This window comes from Vombatus ursinus, unplaced genomic scaffold, assembly GCF_900497805.2.
Source record: "Vombatus ursinus unplaced genomic scaffold, bare-nosed wombat genome assembly UNPS02013931.1, whole genome shotgun sequence".
In the NCBI taxonomy this organism is placed as follows: Eukaryota; Metazoa; Chordata; class Mammalia; order Diprotodontia; family Vombatidae; genus Vombatus; species Vombatus ursinus.
Genome location: NW_020953709.1, coordinates 212460 through 228593, shown reverse-complemented (window position 1 = coordinate 228593; position 16134 = coordinate 212460). Strand labels below are relative to the sequence as shown.

At 50.2% G+C, this 16134-nt stretch overlaps 1 protein-coding gene across 2 annotated transcripts; it reads right to left on the bottom strand.

Moving 5' to 3' along the window:
- Window positions 1–986: 986 nt before the first annotated feature.
- WDR74 (WD repeat domain 74) lies at window positions 987–12783 on the bottom strand. Of its 2 annotated transcripts, none has more exons than XM_027858874.1 (11): window positions 12704–12783; window positions 12507–12616; window positions 9475–9596; window positions 9037–9100; window positions 7033–7182; window positions 6823–6924; window positions 2608–2708; window positions 2462–2517; window positions 2212–2357; window positions 1989–2045; window positions 987–1189 (listed from the first exon to the last, which is right to left on the bottom strand). In XM_027858874.1, exons 1-11 carry the CDS (start codon window positions 12762–12764, stop codon window positions 1013–1015), a joined length of 1146 nt encoding a protein of 381 aa, XP_027714675.1. In that variant the 5' UTR covers window positions 12765–12783; the 3' UTR covers window positions 987–1012. The 2 variants fall into 2 exon arrangements, with proteins under 2 accessions (XP_027714675.1, XP_027714677.1); XM_027858876.1 differs by having other exon boundaries at window positions 12546–12616.
- Window positions 12784–16134: the final 3351 nt, after the last annotated feature.

Below are 16134 nucleotides of genomic sequence, written 5' to 3'. Positions count from 1 at the left end.
GGGTCATCGGTTCCCCCGGTCTTCCTCTTGATTGGACAACTCCTCCTCCTGCTGCTGCCGCTGGCGCTGCCGCTCCTCCTCCGGGCCCTGGGATTCGGCGGCGCCGAAGTCCGGAGAGCTCGGGAGGGACTGAGATTCCGGGAGGGACGGAGACTCCTCGAGGGATGGAGCTTCTGGGAGGGAAGGAGACTTCGTGATGGCCGCAGACCTCAAACTGGACACTGTCCTCACTTCGGTCGACTGCTTGCGCGCGGAGCCTCGACGGTTGAACGTGGACAGCCTCCGCCAGATCACCGTGATGGTCAAGCTGTCGTTGGACTTGCGGGACGAGCCGTAGCGGCGGGTGCGTCCTGCGGAGCGGGAAGGGGGCCGGGAGAGGCGGGCTGCGGGGGCCCCCGGACCCCACGCTCTCCCTCTGCGCATCCCCGATGCCCTCCTTCTGCACATTGGCTGCGGGGGCCCGGGACCCCAAGGCGGCCCCCCCGGGGCGCTCCCGCCTCGCTCTGCCCATCCTCGATACCCTCCTTCTGCACACTTACGTGGGGGTGCACTCAGTGCCTCCACAAGCTGGACTGGGGTGCAGTCCAAGGCCCTCCTTTCTGCTCACTGGGCTGCAGTGCGTCCAACCCCTCCTTAGACCACCCTTTTAACCGGGGTCACCAGGCATTCAGTCCAGGGCAGCCCCACTGCCCATTTGCCATCCAGCCAGTGACATCGATCCCCACCAGACCCTACCCACCCTACCTTCCATTTCTGCCTTGGAGTAGATCTCATCATTACTCTTATTCTTGGACTTGGCACAGCCCATGACCCCACCACCGGCCTGGCAGCCATCACTCTGCCCCGATCCCTAGGCTTTGTGACGTCAGAGCCCTCCCCCACCCCCACCCCCCAGCTCCCCAGCAGGCTGCTGCCTTAGGACCCCTGACTGGAGCTCTCCCAAGGGCCAGGCAGCTGACATCCCATCTACTACCAAGGAGGCAGGGTCACAGAAGAATGGTGACGACTTTATTTACAAAGAGGAGACAGGTGAGGGGCCACCCAAAGCCTGTTGCTTCTTCCCCCCAGGCTGGGCCCCCAGAGGCCTCTGTTTCCTCTTGGCTCCAGCAACCACCGGCACCAGAGAATCCCACAACTCATCAGTCTCTGTTTCTTCATAGGGCACTGGGGCAGGATCTCTGGGCTCATCCTGGTGAGTGGAAGCCAGAGGGTTAGGGTTTGCCTTCTTTGGAGGGAGGGGGAGGATTATGGGGAGACTGCCCCGAGGCACCGGCCCAAACTCCTCATCTCTTAGAAGAAAAGGTCTCCAGGCCAGGCTTCTCTAGTTCCCCCACCACACTGCTGCTGCTCCTCCTCCTCCCTCCCATTCACAGCCCAGATCTGCTACTCTTACTGTCTTGAGGGGTCCTGGGCTAAATCAGCGTCCCCCCTTTTAGGTCTCCATTTCCTCCAGGATGAGCTGATCACCAAGATCCAGCTCTGGAGCCTATGATTTCAAATGACTCATAGCTTAGAACTGGAAGGGAATTGAGAAGCCTTCTAGTCCAATGCCCTCGATTTACAAATGAGGAAACCGAGGCACAAGGAAATTATGGGAAGGGAACAAATGTTAAGCAACTACTATGTGCTCTAGACCATGTGCTGAGCAGTTTTTATAACTCTCATCTGGGAGGGATGGGATATCATTAGCCCCATTTTACTGTTGAGGAAACTGGGGCTAATGGAGGTAAAGTGACATGCTCGGAGTCACCAGCTAATCAGTGTCTGGTTCCTGACTGCAGGCCCAAAGTCAAAGGGGCACTAAGGACGGGGGGTGGGAACCCAGGTCCTCAGGTTCTGGGCCGATTCCCCCTCCACATGAGCAGCTTTGTCTCCCCTGCTCCTCCTTCCCGAGCCCTCAAAGGGCTGCCTCGCCCTGCAGCTCAGAACACTGCCACCATGGCTCATATTTGCACCCCAGCCTCCATTAGACATGACGTGGTTCTCACCTCCCAGTTGTCCCTCCCTGACAAGAGGAGACAGTTCAGCCGTGACTTCAGATAAACCTGAAGGAGACAGTGGATGGAAGTGAAAATGGGGAAAGGACTCCTAGGTCCCTTTGTCTCCCCACCCCAGCCTGAGCAGGTATGGATGAGCAGGACAGTACAGGGACTGGGTGGAGGGGAAAGAGAAGTCCAGGTGAGGGATGGGATTGGGGGGGAGGGGGATCACCTTGTGCTCCAGCCCTCGAGGTTCCCGAAGTCGATGTACCCGTAGAACGCGGTCCAGGCCACAGGAGGCAAGAATGGGCTGAGTGGGATGGCACTGCAGCCCCCGAACACTGCCTGCCAGACCCTTTAAGCAGCACACCAGGCGCCCTAGGGAGGAGATCAGGAAGGGCCAAGGCTGCTGCTGCTGCTGTTGCCTGGTCTCTTTCCCCTGCCCCAGTCTCCCAGGTTCTCTGGACCCTCCCCCAACTCACCTTGCCGAAGGTCAATTTCTGCTAGCTGCCCATGGGTGTTCCCCACCACGACAGAGCTGTGGAAAGAAACCAGAGGGCAGGCAGGGATTGACACGAGCTTGTCTTCGTCCCCAGCGCCCATTAACATCCCTGCCCTCATCACTCACTTGCCCCCTGGAGTGAGGGTCATTGCCATCAGGGGATACTCTCCATAGGTGGTTTCCAGCACAGGCCGCCGCTGGGGGGAGGCTGGGTCATACACTCGGACCTGGAAGGAAATTGGGACGTGAACGTGGCGTCAAGTCTTTCTAACTATAGGAATAAATGAACTTTCCTAATGTAATAAATAGCATTCAAATCTAAGAGCAAACATATGTAATGTAGAAAAGCCAGGGGCCTTTCCAGTCAAATCAGGGGTATTGTTAGTCCGTTAGTTGTGTCTAACTCTTTTGACCCCATTTGAGGTTTTCTTGGCAAAGATAATGGGATGGGTTGCCATTTCTTTCTCCAGCTCATTTTACAGATGAGGAAAACTGAGGCAAAGAGGATTAAGTGACTTGCCCAGGGTCACCAGCTAGTAAGTGCCTGAGGCCAAATTTGAACTCATGTCCTCTGGAACTCCAGCCCTAGCCCTCTATCCCCGGCACCACCCAACTGTCCTAAAGCAAAGATGCTTATTATTAATGGCACTATTTAACACTGTGCTACCAATGCTTGCTATAACAATAACACCTCCCCCCAAACATTAAAGGAATGAATCTAGACAAAGAAGATAAAATTACTACTTTTTGCATATAATAAGACCAATTTACCAAAAGTCTCCCAGAGGCTACAAATCTAATCATAAAACATACTGCAGAAATAAAGACATCTAAAAAAATTGGTGAAACATTCATTAGGGGCGGTTGAGGCCAGTATTATAAAAAACAATACACTACCTAAATTAATTGACAAAGTTGCACCAAACCCCCAAGAGAATATGTTATAGACTGGGGGGAAAAATTAATATGGAAGAACAAAAGGTCAAGAATTTCAAGGATAATTTTTGAAACAAGGCAAGGAAGGAGGTCCATCAGTACCAGATCTCAGCCATATTACAAAGCAGTAATCATTAAAATGATTTGGTACTGGTTTAAAAAAAGAGGCTAATAAGTGGTACAAATTAGATATATAACAAACACAGTAGCATGGTGTTCGATAAACCCTGAGATGCCAGTTACAGGAGGAAAAGAACACAAGCTCCAAAGAGATCCATGACCTCGCTATAATAAAAAAAAATTATAATAAAAATCACACAAATCAGGAGAAAGGAAGAAATTACCTTTCAGATGTATGGATGACTACACATGTGATAAGATCACACAAAATGACAATTTTGATTATAACAAATTAAAAAGTTAATGTAAAATTTAGAAGAGAAACAGGTAACTGGGTAAAAATCTAAGTTTCTCCGATAAGGTTCTCATTTTCCAGATGTATAAGGATGTGCTTCAAATTTATAAGAGCCATTCCCCAACAGATCAACACTCAATGGATATGAGCAGGCATTTTTCAAAGCAAGAAATCCAAGTTATCAACAATCATACTTTTGAAAAGTCTGAAATCACTAGTAACTGGAGAAATGCAAATTAAAGCAGCTTTGAAGATCTACCTCACACTCCCAGTGACAAAGATGACAAAAGAGAAGATCTGTTTGAAAGGCTACGGGAAAACCAGTGCATGTACATTATTAGTGGAACTGTGAAATGGTCCAGCTATTGGGGAAAGCAATACAGAACTATGACCCAAAAGTTATCAAACTTTGTGTACTCTTTAAACAAGCTACACCACTATCAAAGAAAGTAAGGAGAGAGGACAAGGGTTTATGTGGACAAAAATATTTATAGCGACTCTTTTCATAGCAGCTAAGAATTGGAAACTAGAGGGGGATGGCTAAAGAAACTGGCTCCTAAATGTAATAAAAGATACCACATAAGAAATAATAAAATGGACGGTTTTGGAGGAAACTGGAAAGGCCTTTATGAACTGATACAAAGGGAGAACTAGAAAAAATTCCAAAAAATCATTACGGATAAAAACAACTCTGAAAGAGTTTAGAATTCTGATCAATGTACTGATGAACCACTAGCCCGAAAGAATGAAGGTGAAACACACCAGTCACCTGACAGAGGTTGAACTGAAAATGCAAAGAAGTGGCCAGGGGGCAGCAGAGTGGATAGAGCACCGGCCCTGGAGTCAGGAGGACCTGAGTTCAAATCCGGCCTCAGACCAAACACTTGACACTTAACTAGCTGTGTGATCCCGGGCAAGTCACTTAACCCCAACTGCCTAGCAAAAGCCTAAAAAAAAAATTACTTGTTATTAAAAAAAAAAAAAGCAGAAGCTATTACCCAGTAGATAAGTAGTCAAAAGACAGGAATAAACTTCACAAAAAAATTGCCAGCCCTTCACAACTACAGGAAAGAATGCTCTAAGTTACTGAGTAAGGAGAAATGCAAACCAAAGCACCCTGGAGTTTTACTTCATAGCCAGCAAACTGACAAAGATGACGGAAGAAGGCGCACTGGTGTACTGCTGGTGGAGCTGAATACAACCATTCTGTAAAGCAATTTGGAACTGGGCTAAGGAAGGTCATATCCTTTGACCTAGAAATTCCACTGCTGGACATATACCCCAAGGTAGTCACTGACAAAAATAAAGGCTCCTTATCCAAAGAAAGAAAAACCACATCAATGACCATTGACTGGGGAATGGCTCAACGCATTGTGGTCCATGAATGTAGTGCCGTAAGAAAAGAGCGATGTGATAAATGCAGAGACATAGGAAGACTTCTACGGATTGATGCAGAGCCAGGAAAACACCACACACATGAACCCCAAAACAAAGTGAACATTGTAGAATCATAAAAACCAAGCTGGGCCCCACAGAAGAAAGAGAAGACACTTCCCCATCGCCAACTCCTGTACAAGTGAGATTCTGGGGGCTTCAGACAGTACACGGAACATCTGGGTTTTGTTGGCTTATTTTTTGTTATAAGGGAAAGTTTCCGCGGCCAGGGTGCAATACAGGTGATGTAAAACCTAAAGTTATAAACAATAAAAATCTGCTTCAGTGTAAGGGGCTTAGCAGTCTCAGTACACAAACTCACATTCCAGGGGATGAAGGAATTTAGGTTTTAAGAGCCAGGGAAACTCAATGGAGAAAGCCACATGATACAATGTTTTGATGTCAAAGGCCCAGAGTTCGAATCCTGCCTCTTACACTAGCAGTATGGGTACAGCAACTGCGAGGACTCAGTTTTATCTTTGATAGAATGAGGGGGCTGGACAAGAAGGGCTGTGAGGTTCCTCCCGAGCTAGATGTAAGATTTCCCATAGGTTTTATTATCTTTATGCTGACCCCGCCTCTCCCTCATCCTTCAGGCTCTCAACAGTTGTCTAGTGGGAATTTCTAAATGCATAGACAAAGACATTTCCAACTCGATGTGTCCAAAACAGCACATTACCCTTTCCTGAAAACACTCTCCTCTTCCAAAATCCTCCATTTTCCCCAAAGGCATTGCCTTCAAAAAACCCCAACCCTAATGCCAATCCCACTCCTCCCACCCCACCGGTCCCAATGCTGCCCTTTCTAAGGCCCTGCTATGTCTCCTGTCTGACTCCTTCTCTCACCTGTACCGTCGCCCTCAGGGATTCCTCACTGGCCTTCCTGTCTGCAGTCTCTCTCCCCAGTCATTCCTCCTCCAAATGCCAAAGTGCTTCTGCCTAGACAGGAATCCCTACAGCCTCAACAATCACATCAAAGCTCCTGTTTGCCTTTTTTTTTTTTTTTTTTTTTTTTGCTAAGCAATGGGGTTAAGTGACTTGTCTAGGGTCACACGGCTAGTAAGTGTCAAGTGTCTGAGGCTGGATTTGAACTCAGGTCCTCCTAACTCCAGGGCCTGTGCTCTATCCACTGCACCACCTACCTGCCCCTCCTGTTTCCCTTTTAAAGCTCCTCACAACCTAGCCCCTTCTAACTAGGTCCAGGACCGACAAACTGGTGCCAAACTATCTCCAATCTCAGTGCGCTGGCTCGGCCATCCTCCAAGCTTGGAATGCCCCCCATTCCCCACTTCCACTATCGAAAGGAAGTCTCTGATTCTCCCAACTGGTGCCTGCCTCCCTCCCTAACTGGTACTTCCTTGATACTTGTATCCCCAAATTAGCACAGTGCCTAGCAAACAGTAGGAGTTTAATAAATGTGTGCTTGATTGGCAGATGAAGAGCTAGACTGCTAGCTGAGCAGCAGTGAGGGCCAGCAAAAGTGCTCAGAGTACAAGTGGTCATCAGGCTAGCTCCTGCATCCAGGCAAGGCCCAGGGCCTGTCGTTCTGCCTCTCACCTGGCGATGTCCAGTGCACGTGACGATCTTCTGTGACCCTGAAAGGAACTGGATGTCCTGGTCCCAGATGGGAACCCGGAGATTCAGCCAGTCATTGCGTACCTAGGAAGGGGACACGGGGTCAGACCCACTTCATATGAGTGTCTGCAGGGTCACTGCTGCGGGCCCAGCATCCAGCTTGACATGCCCTGCCCAGAGCCCATCACTCACATTCTTAGCCCTAAATACGGGCTCCCGGGATGATGTCTGCAGGTCCCAGACCTTCAGTGAGTTCTCCTTCCCACCTGTGGCCATTATGTGGGGTCGATCAGGGTCCTGGCGCATCCTGCACACACTTGGGCCCACGCTGAGCTCTTTGATCTGTGACAGAAGGGAACACAGGGGAAGGTGGGGGATATTCCACCCAGCATCACAGTATTTTAGGGCCCAAAGGGAGCCCAGAGATCAGAGAAGCCAGGGCAGGATGCCTGCCGGGGAACGTCTGCCTCCTCCCAAATGCAGAGGCCCCATCGCCAACGGCTGAACTTCCTAACACAACAAGGCAGTCGGGGGGAGGCAGCAGCGGTGTCACTGAGGTTTGCATTTGGAATGCAAGGATCTGGGTTCTAAACTGCCACCTGATGTCGCTGTGACTAGGCAAGGTCTCGTCCTCTCTCTGGGTCTGTAGAACGAGCAAGCTGGATTCAAGTACTTCCTTCAAATACTGGGGGGGTCTAGCCTTACTCCCACCTCCAAAGCCAGCCACGAGTCTTCTGGGGGGATATCAGCAGAGACAAGTCCAGCCTGCCGTCAGCCCTCACCACTCACTCTCAAAAACTGTGGGGAGGGGCAGCTAGGTGGTGCAGTGGATAGAGCACTGGCCCTGGATTCAGGAGGACCTGAGTTCAAATGTGGTCTCAGACAATAACACTTACTAGCTGTATGACCCTGGGCAAGTCACTTAACCCCACTGCCTAACCAAAAAAAAAAAAAAAAATTGGGGGGAAAAAGTCTCACATGAATCAGGGCAGCCCTTTGGGAAAAGAAATTTGGAACTCTGTTCCCAAAGTCATCAAACTTTGTGGACACAGACTCAGAAACAGTACCAGTATACTGGTCTCTACCCCAAAGAGATCAAAGAAAGAAGAAAAAAAATATTGATAACCGCTCTTTGTGTGGTGGCAAAGAACTGAAAACTATGGAGATGTCCATGAACTGGGGAATGAAATGGCTTAACAAATTACATTATGTGGATCTAATGGACCACTACTGTGCCTTTACAAATGATGAAACGAACAGTTTCAGGGAAGTGGGAAGACTTCCAATACTGGGACATGGAGTGAAATAAGGAGAACTGGGAGAACAATTTATACAATCAGAACTAAACCCTAAAGAAAATTAACTTTGAAAGGCTTAAAAAACTGATCGATGCAATGACCTACCAACCCCAGAACCCCTGAGGACCAGTAACTAAGCAAGCTGTCCATCTCCTGATGGAGAGGGGAGGGACTCAAGATGCAGGAGGAAGCAGGTAAATTGTGCAATCTGGTTTGCTTGACTGTGTCTGTTTGTGACAAGGGCTCTTACCCCCCCCTCCAAATTGGGGAAAGAGGAGACTTTTGTTAATTGAAAAAAAAAATTCTATTCAAAACAAAACAAAACAAAACAAGGCCACTATTCCAAGGCTGATGGACTTACCACCTATCAGACCCTTTTGGGAAAGAAACATGGCTTTATCTCAAGTTAGGCATAAAAGGGTCTATCTTTACAGAAACACTCATGGCAGCATTATCCGTAACAGTAAAAACTGGACATGATCCACATGTCCAACAAGTGGGGAATGACTGAACAAACTGTCGTGGGACACGACCTCATTTTACAAAATGAACTGTGAAGAGCAGGAAGAAAGACAGGAAGACAAATGATGTGCAATAAAGAAACAAACACAAGCGCTGAGAAGGACGACAATGACAATGTTCACAATGAGAAATAATAGTAACTGAGAAATGCGCTGAAGAAAAACATTCTCAGGAGAGGAAACAGAACCCCAAATGACTGGGCACGCTGCACAATTTAAAATTACACACAAATTCCACAAATAATGGAAATTTTGAGTTTCACGTGTCCTTTGTTTTGTTTAAACATCTGATATTTGCTTCTAACAAACTAGACCCAAGCCCGACTGCCACCACAACCACTTTCCTAAACAAATAAAGGAAAAGAAGAAGCCCTCACGTGTTCGGAGGAGTCCTCAGGCCAGACGCGGAGAATTCCAGACTCCACACAGGTGACGAGGCAGCTGCAGACACAGTGAAGTGGAGGAGAGTGAGGGTAAAAAGAGGTGACAGATGACGCCCGGCTGAGCCCCCAAGGAGAGCAGGTTCTGCTGGCTGGCGCCCCCCCCCCCCCCCCCCCCGTGTGAGCCACACGCCTGCCTCCTCTGCCTCTTCTTCCTGGCTCAGTTCCAAGAAGGGCTCCCAGTGCACCCCCCCAAGCCGTATGTGGTCAGAGGGTAATCGGGAAGCTGGAGTGCTGGGCAGGCCCAGGACCAGGATCTGCTGGGGGTAGGGGGTGGGGTTGGCCATTGAACTCAAAGCTGTTAAGAAAAGAGGAGAGATTGCCCAGACTGGAGCCAGGATGGGGGCGGGGAGGGACTGGTTTGGGAGCCCTTACCCATCATGCTTCGCAAGTCCCCGAAAAGTTCCTTCTCCTCCTGGACAGCACCGGCTCCTCAGGAACTTGCCCTCCTCTGTGCTGAAGGATTTGACAGTCCCATTGGCACAGCCGATCAGGATCTGGGGGGAGGGGGGGCGCAAGTGTCTGAGTTGGATTCAGTTCACCTGGACAAACATTTCCCCAGGTTTCCTCTTGGGGCTCTGAATCTTGGGAGTTCCTATTTAAGCACCTACTGTATGCAGAATTGCTGTGCATAAAGCCATGCTAAGATGGGCAGGGTTCCTAACTGGCTAGGACACAAACACGGACAACTTGAACACATAATACGAAGGCTGGGACTGCTTCTGTAAATGGGTACCCAACACAGGTCACGGCTTCCCTCCACATTGGAAGAGCAGCTCATCACGGCTGGAAACAACCACACACATCACCTGGAAGTCAGCTTGGGCACTGACCATCAGTGGTTGCACTGATGCCTGTGAGCCTTAGCTCCTGGCTCTCCCAGGCAACCTCATACTGTAACTACTTTATGTAAAGTACTTTGCAAACCTTACAGCCCTTTATAAATGCCAGCTCTTATTCCTCATGGAGTTATTACTCTGCAAAACTCTAACTGTTATCAGTGTTGCTTTTATTATTATTTATACTTATATCCCCAGCACCAGCACAGGGTCTGGTACACAGGAGGCAATCAAAAAATACTTGTGGTTGACTGCTTTTGTGAAATTTTACAAAAAGGTAAACTAAGGCACATTTCTCCAAGCAAGAGTATGGTTTAGGAGCAGCTAGGTGGCGCACTGGATAGAGCACCAGCCCTGAGGTCAGAAGGACCTGAGTTCCAATCCGGCCTCAGGCCAAACACTTGACACTTACTAGCTGTGTGACCCTGGGCAAGTCACTTAACCCCAACTGCCTTGCAAAAAAGAAAAGGAAAAAGAGTGTGGTTTATTAGCGGGGGTGCTACCAGACAATAAAACAGGTCAAACTCCAGCATCTCGGGTAAGGGATCATGACTGGTTACATTACAGTGAGCAGAGTGCACACTCGGGGGATGGAGCCCACCTCTCTCCATCTCTGAGGAATGCTTTTGGGAATACATGGGTCCCAGCTGCATCCCAAGGTCACTGATAGGGACGCAGGGATGTAAACTCGCTGGCATGTGGGGATTAGATAAAACCACCTTTTTAATGGACAAATATGAGGTTAAAGACGGGACAAGGCCAGCGAGTCTGCTTCTCAAGGATAACACACCAACCTTGTAGGTAATGCTGAGAGAACAGTTTTTCTTTACCTGACAGTGGTTATGGAAAAGCTTAAACCTTCAGTATCTAACCTCCTCGAGGGAGGCTGAACTTTTGAACTCATGAGCTTCTATACTCAGAGAAAAAGAAGAGGCTTAGGTTTGTTACATAGAATACAGAATATCATTACATAGAATACAGAATATCATTACAAAATGGTCAGTTACAGAGAAACATCAAATACAAGATACAAACTCACTACTAGTTTTCCTACTTGATCTGTACAGTGGATGGTAGGCAGGCCTTTCCAGCCCCTTGGATTAGCTTTCTTCAAGAGGCCAGGGTAGGCTCCCACTACAGCACCAGATATCAGAGGCTATCCGTGGGTGATAATGCATATAACCCCACCCAGTAAGAGCATCCCAGAGGAGTAGAACAGAGGAAGGCGGAGGGGAGGCCTGGGCTCAGGAGGTCATCATCTCACCCTCTTCTCTCCACCTACCACCCTATTCTAGCTCTCATCACCGTTTACCATTAGACCTATCTAGGCTGTCCTTTCTACAACCATCCAAATGATCTTCAAAACATTTAGAACCTAAAAGTACTTTAAAAGGCCATCTAGTCTAACTCATTTTACAGATGAGGAAACTGAGGCCCAAAGAGGGGAAAGAGGCTGACCTCAGGACCATGAAGGTAGAAAGTGACAGAACCACACTTGGAGGTCAGGTCTTCTTTTTCAGTCCTGTGTTTTTCCAATAAATGGTGCTGCACTGCCCTCTCCTCAACAGCCTAAACGACCAAGAACTCAGCCCAGTGTTCAAGGCCTTCCACAACCAGCTCTAATCCCCTCTTCCAGCTCTCTACACTCAGGCCAAACTGGACTACCTGCTGTCACATAATTGGGCACCTGCTCCTTCCAGGCCTTCCCGACCTGGATGTAAAGTCCAGTGTTTGGGTCTCGACCTCTCCCTCCCTGTTGGACAGTGGAGAAGGTACTTATTAACCTCATCAAGCCTCAGTTTCCTCACCTGTAAAATAGGGGTGACAGAAGTTGACAGGGAGGATCTCTAAACCTAAACCCCCAGATCCTCCTGGAAGGGCCCCACACTCACCCCTCCCTTAATTTTCTCAAATTTAAATGAGGACAACAGGCACATTACCTACATCACTTTACAAATATCTCACTTTATCGACGGGGAAGCTTTCACAATGCTTTGCCAAGTCTGAACAAGATAAGAGTCGGCTGTCGTGTTATCATTACAGTACCATTACCTTCCCCGCCACAATACTCAGCGGAATGGGGGCGACTGAAAGGAGGGGTGCCCATTCTCAATACAAGACAAGGCACAGGGGACGTGGGGGACTGGGAGCCCCAGCCCTGCCTCAACTTGCCCCGGAGGGAGCTTCCTCCCAGGTGAAACCCCTGGCGAGAGGGGGAGGGGCGGAAAAGGCCGGGGTTCGATAGGGAACTCCCCTCTCCGGGCAGGTGGCTTCCTCGGGGGTCCTGCGCCTCCTTCTGCGCCCTGGTCCCCGGGTCGTACAGCGCGGAGGATCCCCGGGTCCGGAGCCCGAAGGAGTCTGGGGTAGGGGTGGGGATCGTCGTCCTGGCGCCCCCTCCTCGTTTAACCCACGAGGCAGCTGAGGCCCCGGAGCGCCCACATCCCAGGAGGAGGAATCCCGGCGGCCTGCCTGGGGGCGGGGCCGCCCCTTTCCCGGCCCCGCTCCCGCATCAGCTCCCCTCCGCACCTCCCCCCACCCCGTCCCGCCCCCAGTCGCCCCGAGCCTCACCTGGCTCTCGGCCGCGTCCGCCCAGCACAGCGCGCTCACCTCCTCCTCGCGCCGCGGCCTGCCCGCCGCCTCCGTGAAGTTCACCGCCTGCTTCCGGACCAGGTTCACGCCTGCGGCGGGAGAGCGCGGGGCTGAGCGCCTCGCCCCGACCCGGCCCCGGCCTCGGCCTCCCCCGCACCCGGCTCTGCCCCGCTCACCCTTCAAGATCCCGGTCTCCGAGCCGACCCACACGTGATTCCAGCGCGCCGACGCCGCCATGACACTTCCGCTCAGCGACTTCCGGGGAGGGGCGGGGCGGGGGGAAGTTGAGGGCCGGTCTCCCGAGCACCGCTTCCGGCCCCGCCGCCCAGGGCCACCGGATGCGACCCCAAAAGCGTCCGGGTGGGAAGCGGCGCTCCTTGTAAGGAACGTTCCGGGAGCAGGACTATAAAGTGCGCCACAGGCCGGGAGCGAGCTCAGAGCTGCGGGAGCGAGCTCAGAGCTGCGGGAGCGAGCTCAGAGCTGCGGGAGCGAGCTCAGAGCTGCGGGAGCGGCGACGCGAAGGTTCAGTGTTTGGCGTGCCCAGGCGCCCAGGGTTGGGCAGGAATGCAGTTACTGGTGGGCGGCCGGCCCGGCCCCGGGAGGCCCCCAGGCTGCGCCAAGGGCTCTGGTGCCTCCTGTTGGGCCTCCGGAGACCGAGAGAGGATGGCCTCGGCCCCCAGCTCCCGCCTGGCCCCCCGACCCCAGAGGCGCCCTGGAGCACTCGGCCCAGCGGAGGCCGGTGGTCAGGGAGCGGCTGGCCGGGATCCCGTCCTCTGTTCCATGTCGGGTGAACCGCGCCAATGCCCCGGGATAGGAAAAGGGGCGAAAGAGATCAGCGCCCCGTGTGTCCGTAGGGGTGCCAGATGAAGCCCCAGCGTGGGCCGCCCGCTGATAAGAGTCGTGCTCCCCGTTCTCAGAAGTGCATGCTGCTTGCTGCCCTCTCCCTACCCCCCCCCCCCCCACTGCTATGTATGTGTGGGGCTGCCTGTTCTGCTGGCCTCCTTATATGCCAGTGAAACCTGGACAGTATACCAGCGCCATGCCAGGAAACTGGATTGTTTGCATCAGAATTGTCTTAGGAAGGTTCTGCAGCTCACCTGGCCAGATAAGGTGCCAGACACCTAGGTCCTTTCTCTAGCTAAACTGCCAAGCATTCAAATTCTACCGCAGAGAGCCCGGCTCTGATGGGCTGGTCACTTTTGTTCGATCTCCAAAAATGTTTTCCTAAAAGACTATTTTATAGAAACTTCACATAAGGCAAATGCTTATATGGAGGGCAGAAGAAGCCATACGAGGACACTCTCAAAGTCTCTGAAGAAATTTGGAATCAGCTGTGTGACTTGGGAGACGCAGGGCCACCCTGCATGGCCTGCCCTCATCAAAGAAGGTTCCAAGCTCTCTGAGTGAAGGGGCATTGCAGCAGCTCAGAAGACCCTGAGATGCGCAAATTTAGAGGCATCTCCACCCCAAATGTTCACTTGGACCTGTGATAGAGCCTTCTGATTTAGTATTAATCTGATCAGCTACAGTGAGACACACTGTACCTTGACCCCAACATAGTGATGTCATTTTGGTCCTCTTCGAGAAGGAAGGACAACCAACCAACCGTGTGTGTGTGTGTGTGTGTGTGTGTGTGTGTGTGTGTGTGTGTGTGTGTGTGTATTTAAAACAGCGTCATGCTTTCCTGTAGTAGCCCCACTCAGCTAAAGATCACAATGGCAGAGGATGGTGGGAATGTTCATTTGATGCCCCACAATGAAATCAGTGCCTTTGTCTGATACCAAATCTTCTCACCCCATTCAATGTCCAGTCTGGATACATGAATAATAATTCCCCAGTACACAAGTAAGCAAAGGATCCCTCCCTCATTTAAAAAAAAAAATTAAGGCCACCCCTGTGGAAGTAATGGAATATATTTGACCCTGGTTGGTTTTGCAGACTAGCCGCTATTTAAAATAATACTCAGCACATATGTCAAATACCTCTCTACTCTTTTGACAGCCAACATAGGCTGTCATAGTCTGTTGTCAGCCATATTGCCAAGACACCATTATTTACTCTCTACTCAATATATTATCTGACAGTCTCACCGCCAGGACCAGATGTTAAATGCTGCCAGGACTTAGTGTGCAAATCCTCCTTTCCATAGAGCCATTTAAATAACTGGCCAGGTCTGGTTGAAAGTCACATTTGGTTCTATTCACATGGATGACTAAGCACAGTGGGAGAGTTGACAGAGATCAGCTGTCAGAAGCCTAAACCATTGATGGCAGCAGATTCATTCCTCTCATTTTATAGGAGAGATACAAGGGACCAATACTGGCTCTTTAGGGGAAGGGTAGCCATCTCAGAATCTTTGAAATTGTTCTGTCCAAGAGTTTAAGGACACTCTTGAGGACCACAGTGATCTTAAGGTGGGAGGACATAGCAGGGGGGATGAAGGATTCACGGTGCCTATTTTCTACCAAGTAGCCAATTTAGACTTGTCCAGGATGTCTAAGTCTGGAGTCATATTAGTTATTAAACCTTGGCAGAATTTGCAGTGTGGAACCCCATGAGGATTCCAAAGGAAGAGGAGCCGTTTTCCTTAGACATTCATTACTCAGGCCCCCTGGTTTTAAATTTGGAATTGAATGGGGAGCATCCTCTTCTTCCAAGTCTTTAATCAACCATGACACCCATTTGTCTCCTTCAAATGTAATCCTGCCCCAAATTCCCTTACGTCGTCCAGGATTTTGGTCAGGGACCCTGGGGTGTCGGCTGCCAGGCCAGATTGTCTGTGTACGCTCAAACGTTGATTTTCCTAACATACAAATGATACCCTCCTCCTGCCTTAGTCAGGGTGCTTATTGTCACCTCCAGTATTAAGTTAAGAAATGTGGGGCTAAACAGGGTAGCCCTGCCTCAGCCTCTCCTGAATGCTAATCCTTGGTGCAGCTAGGTATGTGGTGGGTAGAGTCCTGGGCTTGGAGTCTGGAAGACCTGAGTTTAAATGTAGCCTCAGACACTGGCTATATGACCCTCAGCAGCTCAGTTTTTCCATCTGCAAAATGGGGATGATAACAGCACCTACCTCTTGGGGGTGGCTGTGAGGATCAAATGCTATGATTGTAAAGTTTGAGTCACTTCATAAATGTTAGCTATTAATCGTTATTGGTGTAAGGCCATCTCTAGTGTGCATAGAGGTCTTATTTTCCCAGTAGAGTGTTTCTATGAGGATAACTAGCTTCCTCGTGCAAATACTACACACATTTTCCTTTTATTCTTGGTTTCAGCCAAGATGGATTACAATAAGAAATCATGTTTGATGCATGAAACCTTTTTGCTTCCTGCTGGTGCCTCCATTTCTCATACTCCAAACAAAGAGTCTTTTAGATAGGACAGACGCATAAAACCTCACTCTTGGTGGTACCCAGGAGTAGAGGTCTCCAGGTGGAGGGGAGACTCCCATTAACTTTTTTTTTTAATAGATTAAAATAGTTGTGGGTCACTGCTACTTCTTTGGAACATAGTTGTATTTGTGTGCTCTCCACCTACCCACGCCCTGATCCCCAACTCACCTGGCTACATGGCCCTGTCCCTCTCATTCTGACTCAGCCAGTCAGTC

Coding starts and splice junctions, on each gene's coding strand:
- WDR74 (XM_027858874.1), bottom strand. CDS start 12,764: ATGGCGGCGTCGGCGCGCTGGAATCACGTGTGGGTCGGCTCGGAGACC. Junction 9,101..9,474: donor GGACTTGCGAAGCATGATGG/GTAAGGGCTCCC, acceptor CTGTGTCTGCAG/CTGCCTCGTCACCTGTGTGG. Junction 7,183..9,036: donor CTGAGGACTCCTCCGAACAC/GTGAGGGCTTCT, acceptor CTTCTGTCACAG/ATCAAAGAGCTCAGCGTGGG.